This window comes from Salvia hispanica, chromosome 2 (assembly GCF_023119035.1).
Source record: "Salvia hispanica cultivar TCC Black 2014 chromosome 2, UniMelb_Shisp_WGS_1.0, whole genome shotgun sequence".
In the NCBI taxonomy this organism is placed as follows: Eukaryota; Viridiplantae; Streptophyta; class Magnoliopsida; order Lamiales; family Lamiaceae; genus Salvia; species Salvia hispanica.
Genome location: NC_062966.1, coordinates 14,387,172 through 14,401,441, shown reverse-complemented (window position 1 = coordinate 14,401,441; position 14,270 = coordinate 14,387,172). Strand labels below are relative to the sequence as shown.

Here is a 14,270-nt window from a genome sequence, read left to right as displayed (position 1 = left end):
TCAAATACTATCAAAATTGGCAGAATAAAGGTAGCATAGTAGATGTAATTGATCGAATCAACCAATAAAATATTAAAATCCACGACACGTATTAAATACATATTGACGTGCTACAAGTCTGAATAAATTATCGTTAAAATATTTTTCGCTTTGTTGAAATTTTTGATGTAATGAATTTTAAAAATAAAATTCAAAATAAATTCACTTAACATATAATTCTGATAATTTCAACCCATTAATGAATTTTATTAGGACACTAAACCAAACAATAAATAAAATTAACGCCCATTAAGACAAATAAGCTCGACAATTAAGCCTAGCTCATTAAATACTATTCCATCCTTTCAAAAAAAATAGTTATATTTTGCTATTTTAGGATATCCACAAAAAATAGTCTTATTTCTAAAAATGAAAAGTTTCTCTTTTATATTTTATCCACTTTTTTAACTAAAACACTTTTTTTTAAAAAAACTTTTCTTTCTATTTTTTTCTTACTTTATCAATTTTGTATTAAAATCCATGTCGTTTCAAAAATTCTCATTTTTAGGAGACAGAGAGAGTAATTTGGAATCGGATAACATTCCATGTTTTCTTCAAACACATGAATTTAACAATTGGGAATCATATTATTTTTCCAGAGTACAATCCCCTGTCAAACAAACAAGGCCCATGGATTTTCTAGTGATTAACCCTTTAATAATACTACCTATTGGGAATCATATTATTTTTCCAGAGTACAATCCCCTGTCAAACAAACAAGGCCCATGGATTTTCTAGTGATTAACCCTTTAATAATACTACCTACGTCCTTGAAAAATAGGAATTTTTTAAACAATACGAGTTTTAATGCACAATTAGTAAAGTAAGAGAGATGAAAAGAAAAATATATAAAGCAATAGAGATGAAGAGAAAAATAGTGGAAGTAGTATTCGTGAATTTTGAGTCAACGATATCCTAAAGTGAAAATTTTTAAAAATTTCTATATTTAAGTGACTGCTCAAAATGGAAATAGTTTCTATTTTTATAACTATATATAAGTTGTATGAAGTCCTGACATACTCATAAATAAATGATCTTGAACCCTCCACGCAAACAATGCAGTAACTACTATGAAGAGGACCGCAATGACAATGTTTCAAACTCGAAAGTGAGACTGAAAATGACAATATAATCCCTAATAATATCTTCTAGAACAAACTGTACTTACACAAAATGTGATTAAAATTAAAACCATTTATATTGTGAAGATTGTCTATATTTTATGAGAGAGAGTTGAGCTAATTAGCTGTCTCTGAGCAAAATAGAGACCACTACTACACCGCCACTTTAAATTCGACGTAAGAGAGGTAGATGAGCATTCATGGCCTATGATTTAATACAATATTATATTGCATTTATTCTTTTACAGAAATTGCACTGTTTTGTCTGGCGTTATGAACTAATGTTTCACTGTGTGTTATTTTGGATTGATTCTATTAGATTAAAACATTGACACCTCTATTTGAAAACCTTTTCATTTTGGGTATTATTATTACCGCATTCATTATTTAATTTTGCTGCCATTCGTATAAATAGCTATTTGATAGCTATTTGATTACAGATACTATATTCGATTAGGGGAGGGGCGATTGTACTATTTTTCTTAATGGAAACATCGAGAACTGAAAATTATAACAATATTGATATCAGTCGGCGTCACAAAACATATCAGTTAGGATTTAATATTTTGTTATGTCAACTGATATAAATATATTTGCGAAATAATATAATTCTGTGTTTTGACTTTAACTACTTAACAAAAGTTGTGCAATAAATCATTTTCTACCGAGTATTTGATTATTTTAGCTGCAAATTACGGATATATGTAATCAAGGTGTGATCGAGTCTAAGTTAATATTTTCAAAAAAGCATAAAACAACTGAATTATTAGGGTGTCGCTATTAGACATGACACGCCCAACATGGTATTTCAAATGGTGATTGTGATTATGTGTTTGTCTCCAGTTTCTAATTAATATTTAACTGTTATATTTAGAGTCTCATTCCGCTAATTAAAGTACATAATAATGGTGATATTCGATAAATAATACTGTGTATTGAAAACAGTAAAAATACGATGGTTTGAGACTTTGGCAAATTAAATAAAAATGATGGAGAGTCATATCAGGTCTTATAAGTTTGTGTGAGTGAGACGCATGTCTGGTTTAGTAAGTGTCCAATTCTAGGTGACAACTGATCAATTGAAATTAGGAATTTAAAACAGTGCAAAAACCATTGTTAATAGTAAGTAATGATAAACAACCAAATTTTGTACAACCAAAATAAAGTTATATTAATAATTTGATGTATTAATTATATATTAAAATTATAAATATAGTAAGTGGATAAGTTAAAAAGACTTATTAGCCTTTAACCTCATTTTTTATATTTATATTTGAATTTTCTTTCTATTATTTTTAAAATTTGAATTAAAGTAGGCACTAATTACATATATAATTCTAAAAAAATAAAAAAAAAATAAAAAATCATAAATATATAACCACAATATTATGTACTTTCCATGTACTATATGTGTATCTAATATTTTAATTAAATTCATAAATAAACCTATTTTTTTGTCAAATAAATAAGAATTTGATTGTACAAAATTTGGTCACATAGATTTATTGTCGTTGAATAAGTCTAATAATTTTCACACCAATTGATTTTAAGGAAGATATGTATGGATTTGTATCACTGGGTGTCAACATGATTGGACAATTTGAAATCCCAATTTAAGGTTCAATTATTGTTATTAAAGAGTTAATGTGGTTAGAAAATGTTGGGATGATGGAGGGAGGGTGGCAACGTGGGGGGATGGAGGCGATTGACGGTGAAGTCGCCACGACAACGTCTACTCCTCACTAGCCTACGTGGCCATTTCACTCACCGCAAAATCTCTAAATTTCAACACTCACTGCTCTATGCCTCTATCTCTGTATATAAACTCGCACCCCTTTTGTTGCCGTTGCCTCTCTCTTCTACTACTTCAGTTTTAACCAAAAGTGTGTGTGCGCGCGCGCAATAATAGTTAAACGCAAACAACTAATGAAAGCACGAGAATAATGCACTCATATTTTTTACACACTCGGGAATGATTTACTATATTAGTACTACTCCTATTTAAGGTGGCAAACACGTAGGAGTACTTGTTTGTCTCAATATAAATTATAACTTCTTTTAATTTGTTGTCTAGCTAGTGTGAGAGACATGGTAAGAGCGCCGTGCTGTGCGAAAGTTGGGTTGAAGAGAGGGAGATGGACTGCAGAAGAAGATGAAAAACTTGCAAAATATATTGAGGAGAATGGTGAAGGCTCATGGAGATCATTGCCAAAGAATGCAGGTAAATTTATTCACGTAAATACTATAACAGGAGTATACCTTTTTTACAATCTTCCTATTTTACTTTTTGCAGGCTTACTTAGATGTGGGAAGAGTTGCAGACTGAGATGGATCAATTATTTAAGGTCTGATGTGAAGAGAGGAAATATATCTGCTCAAGAAGAAGAAATCATCTTCAATCTCCATGCATCTAAGGGCAACAGGTTTTTCTCTATTCCTTTCTTTTTAATCGTCATTTTTGTATCTCAAAAAGAAAAACCATTTCTGTAAACTCTATCCACAAATCTCCAACACAAAATTAAAAGTGGGCTTCAGCTATTCACTAGTCTATTATATACTCCATTCAATAAATACAACCTACAGTCCATCCGTCTATATTTATTGCTCACAAAGATTACGACCACATTGATAAAGGTGACACGTGGGGTTATAATTATATTGTGAAATAACTAAATTGGATATGAGAAGCAAAGAAGCAAATTTGAAAATGAAAAGAATTTGCAATTGCAGGTGGTCTGTAATAGCCGCGCACTTGCCGGGTAGAACAGACAACGAAATTAAAAACTATTGGAACTCCCATTTAAGCAGAAAATTCCACGGTTTCCGCCGCCCCAATCCCAACTTCATCCCACCACCACCACCCAAGACCAACACCATTAACCCAAGAGGCGCCCGAAAACACGTTCTCATGCCGAATACGCCCACCAGCGGCAGATCCACTGCGGAGGATTTCAGCGGCCCGGAAACCGTGGATAAGGAAATATCACGGGCCGATGAATTTGAGCCCGGAACACAGGGTTCGGGTCCACAGAGTAACTCATCAGAATTCCATGAGTCGGGCCTCGGGGGCTCCGAAATTTATGAAACTACATTTTCGTGGATATGGGATGATTACAACGACATAGAGTTGGAGGATGCGATGCTTTCATGGTTGATGTAGTTGTACTTGTACTTAACTTTATGGATAGTTTTTCATTAATTTTGATTTTTAAATGATGAAATGAATGCCATGGATTTATAATGTATATATGTTTGATGGGTGAATGAAGTGGTAACTTTGTGTAGAAATGTCGCTCGAGAGTATTGGAAATGATATTTCAAAGTTCATATTGCAATCTAGATTGAAGAAGAATTTGTCTGCAAGTAATTAATTTTTGTTTTTTTGAGGGCCCTTTTGCGCTATACTACAACATAACAAGTTGCCATGCTAATATAATTTATTCAACATATATAAATGCATTTAACATATTGTCTACAAAAGTTAAATGTTTAATAAGGGATGCTATCAATTCGTTTCGATAAGAGCAAAAGGAATAATTTTAATATTGTACTATCAATATTAATGTTGTTAACTTTACCCTTAGTGTAAGCCTGTGTTGGCCCCAAACTTTAACATTTCTTAGTTTGGCAGCCTACACTAGTTATTGAGACACTGTGAGTGTGTTCCATATTTTAAAAAGAAAATAAGTCACATATTTTAAAAAGAAAATAAGTCACCTCCAATGAAATTGTCAAATGAGCACATTATGCAACTTCCCCTTTAGATTATTTGATCAAAATACATTTGTCATATTGCGTCGATGTTGAAAAGCTTCAAATTGAATTCAAGCATTATTACGACGATTAATCTCCGCCCCAATATGGTTAGTTAAATTTTCCTAGTGCATTTTTCAAATTATTAGAGCATGTGTGTAAAATTATATCTGTTTATCGATCTCTTTTATCTGATTGCTTGAAAAAACATAAAAAATAATAATAATAATAATAATAATAATAGGTTACATTACATTTATAAACAAGAAAATTTATATGTTTGTCTTAATGACTAAAACCATAAGAAAGTGTGTGTATTTTTTAATCCCTTAAACGAAACGGAACACCAATACTCCCTCCGTCCCAGAAAGATTGTCCCGTTTCCTTTTTCACACTTGTTTTGCAAAAATAATACTCCTAATAAATAGTTAAAGTAGAGAGAGAGTAAAGTAAAAGAGAGAATAATGTAGAGAATAATCTTACATACATTATTCTTTCTCTTATTTTACTATCTTTCAACTTTATCTATTTATTATTATTTTTATAAAACGAATGTAAAAAAATGAACTGGGACAATCTTTCTAGAACGGAGAGAGTATAAAAGTGTGATTTTTTAATATAGCAGAGACTATCTCATTATGTACAATATTGAATAGTTTGAAAGAGAAAACAGGGCATGTCGCAATATTGTGATTTACTGCATATTTAAAAGTGGGGCAGATCTATTGAAGTTTAGTTATAAGTTATGACAGTTGGCGTTTTTTCAAAACGGGACGGTTGAGGTACAAAATTTGGGGTCCACTGAAATAGGTATGATGATATATAGTTGTCCAGATGTTACACTGAAAATTACTCCCTCCATCCCAAGATAATTCGTCCCAATTTTCCATTTCAGTCCGTTCCATATAATTTGTCCCACTTCATTTTTACTATTTTTTATAGTGGACTGCATATTCCACTAATATATTCCTATTCACATTTTATTATAAAACTAATATATAAAGGTAGGACTCACATTCTACTAACTTTTTCAACACACTTTTCATTACAATTCTTAAAACCCATGCCCAGTCAAAGTGACCCGAATTATCTGGGACGGAGGGAGTATATATTATTTTCTTTTTTACGTTTAGTATGATTTTTTTATTTTAAAAATTGAACTTCACTACTAATAATATAAATCACTCTTTTTGAAATGGTCAATGGCTATTTAAACTATACTACCTCCGCTCCATATTAAGTAGTACCACATTTAGTATGAACATGAATTTTATTAAGAAAAGTGCATTGAATTAATTATTGAATTATGAGTCTCACTTAATTATATTAGTTTTATAATAAAATGTGAGTAGAATTGATTGATGGAATGTAGGGTCTACTTACCACTTATGGTAAAAGTGAAACGTGATTCTTATTGTGGAATGGATCAAAATGGCAAAATGTGACACTTATTATGGATGGAGGTAGCAAAATTTAATCAAATCATAGTATTCTTTAACTTTGAAATATTAAATTATAAAATTTTAATTTTTCTCAAATGCACAAAATGTTGTTTTTTAATGATATTCAAAACGACATGTTTCATTATTTTTCTCTATAATAATCTTTTATTTTCTCACTTCTCTTTCTTATTTTATACAAATATTATTATTTTTAACATTATAAAAAAGATATTAATTGAAAAAAATTTAAACTTTGTAATTTAATATTTCTATTTTGTATTTCAAAGTTCATGAAACATATGACCAAACCAATGATTTAAATGGCTATCATCCCTATTTGAAATGAATTTCTTAACCATCGAAATTCGAAATATCATGTTTCCAGAGCAAAATTTTAGTGGTCAAGGCATACCACATGGCAATGTGATGTGGTATGTCCCACGAATAATACTTTGACAAATGAATTTATAGAAATCCAACTAAATACTTTCATCCTTTTCTAAAAATGGGCATTATTATAGAATTTGGAAACTATCCAAAAATTAAGAGTACTTATATTTAATACAATGAATGCATTTATATTTGACCAAAATACTTCCACTATGAACTAGTAAAAATTGTTTCATCCTTTTATATTTCTAATTCTAAGAATAATTTAATAAACAAAATATATGTAGTAATTATCTTATTATATTTTGATTTTTAGAGTTTTTTATGGTATGTCAATGATAATTTAATATGATAATTTAATATAATAAATTAATTTTTATGTCATTTTCTCATTATTAGCTACTTATATACTATTTAATATAATTATTCATATAGTCTTTAACAATGGTAAAATAAGTATAAAAATGAAACTATATAATCAATCAAATTTACATACGTTTAATATAATGCTAACAAATTTTGTTTATGATTTAGTTTAAGGTTATGGTAATCATTTGTAATTTTTTTGCATACATATAAAATCACAAATAAAAAATGTAACTATAAATTAAATTATAAATAAAATTCAGTAGCATTACATTAACTATACCTAATTAGAAATAATTATATAATTTTATTTTTATATTATTTGCACGTATATAAATAATTATACTATTAAACATAAAGGTGGCAAACGACCTTAATTTTGTATATTAAATACTCGTCTGCATTCTTATTGACAACTAATTTGGTCACAAAATATATAAATGTGTTATACATGTATTCATTATATAGGTAGTATTAATTTTTGGACCTTTCAAATTTTATAATAATGTCCATTTTTAGAAAATGATGAAAATATTTAGTTAGACATCTACAAATTAATTTGTCAAAGTATTATTAGTGGGATATACCACGTCACATTATCATGTGAAATTTTGCTCATGTTTCCATCCAAAAATTAGCACCAGACATTGGGCTGGGCTGGGCTGGTCACAAGGTTTTTCTACGCAACAGGCTCAGCACATATATTAATCAAACCATTTTGGAAAAATAAGGGTAGTACATTATATTTCGGGCCTAAAATATTTAGGACTCCTTACAAAAATCATGTTCAGATTATGTCACCAGATATTCTACAGTATTAATTTTTGCATATGTGAAATCCAAAAATAAACTTAAATGACAAAAATGTGTTATCATAACTTTATTCTCTTGACTTCCGATTTAAGAGTTAGAGATTTTACCTCCAAATTAACACGATTTTAATTTTTAGGTGATCTTCCCAGCAATTGCGTTTCATTTTTTGCCTATTTCTTAAACTTTTATCCTCTTCGTCGTATGTAAATATATTTGTAATTAAATTTTGTGACTGAACCAATCAGGATTAATTAAAATCTATTTTATAAAAAAATTACATAATTCAAATCATAATTACTTACCTAAAAAGATTGCACAATTGCAAGAAAAGTAAATTACATAATTGAAATAAAATAAAAGTATGGAATTGAAAACAAAAATCACATAGGCAAATTTTTTTTGGCTAATTAAACTGATAACTCGGATGTCACATAGACAAAAATTTGACATTCTCGAATGCTGGTGACGGGTAGCAATGAAATCCGGTGAAACATGTTGTATCGATATCAAATTGAATGGTTCTATTATCAAATTGAATGGTTCTGTACAAACATGAAATAATAGTGAAATTTTTGTATGAATTGCGTAATTATCTCATTTTTTTTTATTAGAGTGAACTACAAAAATGGTCCATGGACTATAGGTTTATTTCGCTCATAGTCCTTGGACTTTTTAAAAATATCGTCAGTAGTCCCTGGACTATGGGTTTATCTCGCCCATAGTCCAAGGACCATTTTTGTAGTTCACTCTTTTTATTATTTTAGTTGATGAATCAGATGTACCATTGGCGATGACTTGGATGTCATGTAGGCAATAAATAATAGTGCCACCAAACACACGGTGACGAAATGGTTTGCGATCGAAAAGGTGATGATTATATACTCATACAAAATAATAGTAATAAATTTTTTTATGAATTTAGGAATTAAGCTAAGCACATGGAGTACTTCGCAAATGTTCGATGGAAATGGAAAAGGAATTGGTGGTTGAAGTATACATGGTAACTTTAGAAATAAAGAGATCAAATCGATTGAAGTAGCAGCAAAATGAAAGATACACCATAGAATGGAGATTTTATAGAGAGAAAAGAAAAGGTTAAAGAGAGAAGATCCAAAAAGGACATTCATTCATTGCTTTTCCTTTTTAATAGTTGAGTTTTCAGTATCAAATGCAAATCTAATCTTTACCCATGTGATTCTGCAACTCCTTGTCTCGCTATCAATAATCAATCATATAATAACTCATCTCCACATAGAGTAGATATATACTCTTTTTATATCCCTGTAACATACAAACCACTCAAATCATTGCATATACAAATGATATTTTGTTTTCCTCTAATAATTTATACGCCACTATTAAAAAAACTTATAAAATTTAGTCAAATTACAGTCAATTTCGTAACTATAAAAATTACAAAATTACTTCTAAACAAAAAAAATTAGTAAAAAGTTATTAGATATAGCAATCATTAAATCATATATGAATGTTACTGCTAATGAAATAAACGATATAATTTATTCTTAAAAATACATAATTTATGTAAAATGAAATTGGGTGTTCGTTCATTCTCGTAGGCTTAGGAGGCTCTAAGAAAAATGACAATAACGAAGTTGAAAGAAAAAAAAAGCCAAAACAAGCTACTTGATTGAGTGGTTGATAAATTGGTTATTGATATCACACATCACGCGGTTCACATGATATATGAAACTTTTTCAGAACATGTCACTCAACACTGACGAGTTATACAGTGAAGTAATCCATTGCAACCACTCTAGAACATTCTACTCAATCGAGTAGAATGCATTGACAAATCACTTGCCCCTCGAGTGTGAGTCGTTGACGTCCAAAACACGTAACTTAGCTTATGTATTTTAGCTTAATTTATTAATATTAGTTTGTGGCCGAACTCACATTTATAATCTAAAATATACAAAAATTATTTAATTTGAAAAACATCAATAATTCTATACTTAAACATGCCAACATTTTTTTTTCATTGTGGATAAATGCGAGAAGTCCTAACTTCATGATTTTCTGACTTAACTTTAAAATTGTGGAATAGAGTATAAAGTATGACGTAATTAAAATTCATAATTTTTTCAACAATGTAAAATAATTTATAAAGAAAACTCGCAGTAGTACTACTAGTAATTCATAATTATGTATTCGTACATTTTCACATTCTACTGCGGTATAGAATGACATCACAGCCACATGGGGGTAGATTATAAAATCAATGCACACAGCTCGTATTAGTCATATCATAAACTATAAGTGATGAAACATTAACATCCATCAACCCATCCCCACACCAAAACAACCCAAATCCAATTCTCATTTCACACCCCAAAGTCAAGAACCATCAAATCAATATATACTCCAAATTCGAAATATTGTTTTTCTTTCTTACTAGGAGTACTTTTTGCATGATAATCAATACAACGAATCTTGTGATCATATAACTAAAAATTAATTTATTTTAAAAAAAAATAAGTTTATTTATACATTTAATTAAAATATATGAATACATGTCTAGTACATGGAAAGTGTGTAATATTGTGGTCATATATTTATGATATATGTATAATTTTTTAATTTTTGAAACCACTAATTTTATTTAGTGCATGCTTTAATTTAAATTTTAAAAATAATAGGAAAAAAAATTAAATATAAAAATAAAAAATGAGGTTAAAGGCTAATAAGTCTTTTTAACTTATCCACTTACTATATTTATGATTTTAATATATAAAATAATACATCAAATTATTAATAGTATTACCTTATTTTGGTTGTACAAAATTTGGTTGTTTATCATCACTCTAATCAATACTCCCTCCATCCTAATAACATACTACCTTCGTCCACCAAAATTTATCTCACTTGACCCATGATACTCGGATATTTTTAAATTGCGTGCACAATAAGGAATGTCAAGCTTCCTGGGTCCAGAGAATCCACTAGATCACAGGGTCTAGGAACTCACGGAACGCTGAAAAATATCGGTCGTTGGACACACAGAATATCTCTTCAAAACCCTCAACCACGTATACTAAATTAGTATAGGGAAGTAGGGATCGATCCCACGAGGACAGATGCGAAAGTACGCATTTAAAGGGGTTTTGGGTGGTATGGCTGCTGCCACGCAACTTGGGGTTAAGGAATTTAAACTAGACTTGGTAATTGAAATTTGCTATGCTAACAACTAGACCTAGGCAGAAACAGGAAACATGCATATAAACTGGAACAAGCGAGATAATTACTAGATCTAAGAAAACTATTCCCTAAACTACATAGACCTAGGAAAACAACTGAAGGTGGGGACCATTTTCTGAAAAAGGTAGAGTATGGTTAAAAAGCTGCAAAATAACTAACTAAGGGACTAACTAACAGCGACATCATTTTCTCCAACATTTTGACATGAAACAACCAGTAAAAACAGAGTGAGAACGTAAATTGAAACGAAGCAGACTGAATTAAAAGCAATAAAAACGAAGAACAGTTAAAACTAAGGCAGATCTACGCTACTAGACGAAGCAACATGAAAACTAAAGCATAAAATCAAAATCCATGCACAGCTCAGTTTCCCCTGTTCAGATCCACACTTCGGATGCTAAATCCACTCCGGATCCAAGCATCCGAACCAAAGTCCGATAAAAACCATCTCCATAACTACAGATTTGCCGAATCACCACAGATCAACAACAACAGCCACAGATCAACAACAAATTTCCCAGATCAAGCACAGAAACATCCAAAACAGAAAATAACATCAACCTCCGAAATAAAACTCCTCAGAACATAAAATCAACGTAAATCAACACCAATCATGACATAAAATCAACTTCATAGAAATACGATAAGTAGCAACGAGAAGTCGACTTCCAAAACGGTGAAGTTCAACGGAAATCAAAACGCAACAAAAACTGAAAGGTAATAATTGTATCTTCGCCCTCCTTGAGGACGGTGTTGCAACAGAATTTTCCAAAGATGAACCACTGAACTACCCCAGAATCCTCATTCTCCCAAGTGTGTGAGTGTGTGTGTGAGCTGAGAGCTAAATCATCTATATCTCGTGTGTTGCATGCTCCTCTTTATATAGGCGTGGAAGTGGGTCCAGCAGGGGCTCTTTCGCGTGAATAGTCTTCTTTGCCCTCCGCTTTGGACTTCCTTCGTCTAGCCATTTTCTTCCTTGATTCTGCTCACTTTCCGTCTCTCTCCTTCGCTGGTTCGCTGCCTTCAGTACTTCCTGAACCTAGCGAATTCCTTCACACACCTGGCTTAAAATTTGTGTTAGACCCAGTAAATGGTGACTTTTCATCACATAATCGATACAAAAAATTAGCCTTATCAACCCGGCACGGGTTTTAAAAAATATAATGGAAAGTGAATTAAAAAAGTTAGTGGATTGTGTGTCCTACTTTTATATATTAGTTTTATAATAAAATGTGAGTAGGAATGAGTTAGTCGAATATGGGTCCACTGCCAAAAATGATAAAAATGAAATGAGACAAATTTTGGGTGACGAACGGAAATGAAAAAATGGGACAAATTTTGATGGACGGACATAGTATTATTTTGTGAGTTAAAAAAAAAAGAGTAAAGCAAGATAGAAGAAAAAGTAAAAATAAAATTATTTCTATTTTATAAAATATTTTTTTTTTAATGAAATAACTTAAAATGAAAAATATTTCATGTTTAATGGGATTGAAGACAGTACTATATTACTCCTCGGATGCTCTAAGATGAAGCAAGCAGGTTGAAAATCTATCCACAATCAAAGCACCAAACAGGTGATCTGCCAGAAAACCTACTCCATCAAAACAGAAGCTTTCTAAAATCAAAATTAATTAACAGAAGAAAAAGAGACGAACATCAACATGAACACGAACTAGCTGGAGATCGAAATCGCTAAAATAAATCATCACTGCACCAAACTATACATAAATTTACTAGTGCTGTGCGATTTCAGCGAGATGAAATGGGGTTGAGATTTCTAGTAAATCCGCTGAAAGCGCCGTAACTCTTTGAGCTGAAACCCAAGCACCCAAGGAGCCCCGGCCGGTACGGCAAAAACGTCTTTCTCTTCATTTCCGCCGCCTGCGCTCGGCTCGCCGTGTAGTGCAGCTCGTGAGCCGACGGCGCCGCCCGCCTCCTCCACACGCCGTTCGCCGGTTTCCGAGACGCCGGTGTTTTTTTCCTCTCAGCTCCGGCCTTCTCGTCGCGCGAGGACGACGGCGGCGTCGTCTTCTTCTCCTTCGCCGCCGAGAACGAAATCGCCGACCAGAACCTCTCCTTGCTGTGCGCTCGTCCCTCGCTTTTGCTCCGATTCAGAAGATCCTTCAGGAATATCCACTTCTTCGAGTTCCTACCCGAGGAAGACGACCGCGACGACGACGCCGAGCACGACGGCGTCGTCTCGCCGGATACACCTTCTACATCTTCATTTCCTCTCTCCTCCACGGCGGCGGCGGCGCTGGAGGCACATTGCGAATCAAATCCTCCTCCGCCGCGCCACTGATCGAAACGGAGCGGCGACATGGATCTGGCTCGGCGATTCGCGAGCTTCGCGCTGCGGAGCCTCGGATCTCTGCCTCTAGGGCTCGATGCACCGGCGAGATCCAACGACGGCGGAGGAAAACCATCCTGTGGCGTGGCTAGGTGCGAGGACAGTTTCATCGGCCGGATCTGACCGTTGAAGAAGAGCTCATCGGCCGAGGTCATGGAGGTGAGTCCGCCGTATCCGTTGGGGGAAAACCTGGAGGAGAACTCGAACTCGAAGGATCCGGAATCAGAGGGAAGGAAGAGCGTGTCGTAATCAGGCGAGGAGGGAGATTTGGATCTGGTGTTGGTGAGAATGAAATGCATGGGGCTGGCAGGGGCGCTGTAGAAGTAGCCGGAGGGGCCGTGGCCGGGGCTGGAGGGGGCGCTGACGAAGGGGGTGGAGCAGGTGCTGTCGATGTCTTCGCTGTAGCGCGGCGGGTCGGCGGCGGGAATGGGCGGCGGAGGCATTGTTGTTGCAGAGAGAGAGAGAGTATTGAACGGAATCTTGTTGGAGACGTAATTATTGTGAAGCAGAAAAGCAGAGTGCGGTCAGAAGAACGAGGGAGATGCAGTGTGAGCCCTGACGATGCTGCTGTGTTTCTGTTCTTTTCCTTTCATTTATAAAAATCAATCACCACCCATTGTTTTTTTACTTTTTTTTTAATTTACCTTCCCATAACTAAAACAAACAAACATGAAAGACAAACTGCGGTCATTATTATCGGATAAATTTTACTAGTGTACTAGTACGACTACATTTTATAACGAAAATTACTGTTCAAACAACATTGATACAGATTTA

General features: G+C 33.0%; 2 protein-coding genes across 2 annotated transcripts; one reads left to right on the top strand and one right to left on the bottom strand.

Annotated features, from left to right (window-relative positions):
- The first annotated feature begins 3,010 nt into the window (after window positions 1-3,010).
- On the top strand, window positions 3,011-4,499 carry LOC125204758 (myb-related protein P-like). The gene is made up of 4 exons (XM_048103486.1): window positions 3,011-3,166; window positions 3,235-3,381; window positions 3,454-3,583; window positions 3,891-4,499. Exons 2-4 carry the CDS (start codon window positions 3,249-3,251, stop codon window positions 4,318-4,320), a joined length of 693 nt encoding a protein of 230 aa, XP_047959443.1. The 5' UTR covers window positions 3,011-3,166; window positions 3,235-3,248; the 3' UTR covers window positions 4,321-4,499.
- Window positions 4,500-12,755: 8,256 nt separating this feature from the next.
- On the bottom strand, window positions 12,756-14,068 carry LOC125204213. Its single transcript, XM_048102806.1, has one exon. It carries the CDS (start codon window positions 13,934-13,936, stop codon window positions 12,893-12,895), a length of 1,044 nt encoding a protein of 347 aa, XP_047958763.1. The 5' UTR covers window positions 13,937-14,068; the 3' UTR covers window positions 12,756-12,892.
- Window positions 14,069-14,270: the final 202 nt, after the last annotated feature.